At 65.1% G+C, this 272-nt stretch overlaps 1 protein-coding gene across 1 annotated transcript in view; it reads left to right on the top strand.

Annotated features, from left to right (window-relative positions):
• LOC119593792 overlaps positions 1-272 on the top strand; it is a gene marked incomplete in the record, with an annotated part of 129698 nt that overhangs the window by 83810 nt on the left and 45616 nt on the right. The window contains 1 exon segment of the mRNA XM_037942816.1: positions 65-258. Coding sequence (XP_037798744.1) covers positions 65-258 — 194 coding nt within the window.

Genomic DNA, 272 nt, shown 5'->3' with positions numbered 1-272 from the left:
ACAGATCTCAAGGATCACAAGCCTATTAATCGTTTCTCTTTGCCCCCCCCCCACCCCCCTGCAGGAGTGTGTGAGAGCGGGTGCGTGGAGGTCCGGGCAGCGCAGGACTACGAGGACCAGTTTTCGTACGAGTGCGAGATCATCCACGTGCGCCAGGTGAACTCCGTCAGCGACATCCCCAAGCGGAGCGGCAGGACGCGGGGGGGCGCCGCCTCCCAGGCCGGGGCCAACCTGGCTCCTGCCGCCGTCAACAACGAGGTGAGGAGCGCGAT

This window comes from Penaeus monodon, chromosome 32, assembly GCF_015228065.2.
Source record: "Penaeus monodon isolate SGIC_2016 chromosome 32, NSTDA_Pmon_1, whole genome shotgun sequence".
Classification (NCBI taxonomy): domain Eukaryota; kingdom Metazoa; phylum Arthropoda; class Malacostraca; order Decapoda; family Penaeidae; genus Penaeus; species Penaeus monodon.
Note: the sequence above shows the minus strand (reverse complement) of the source record. Positions and strands in the feature narration are given on the sequence as shown.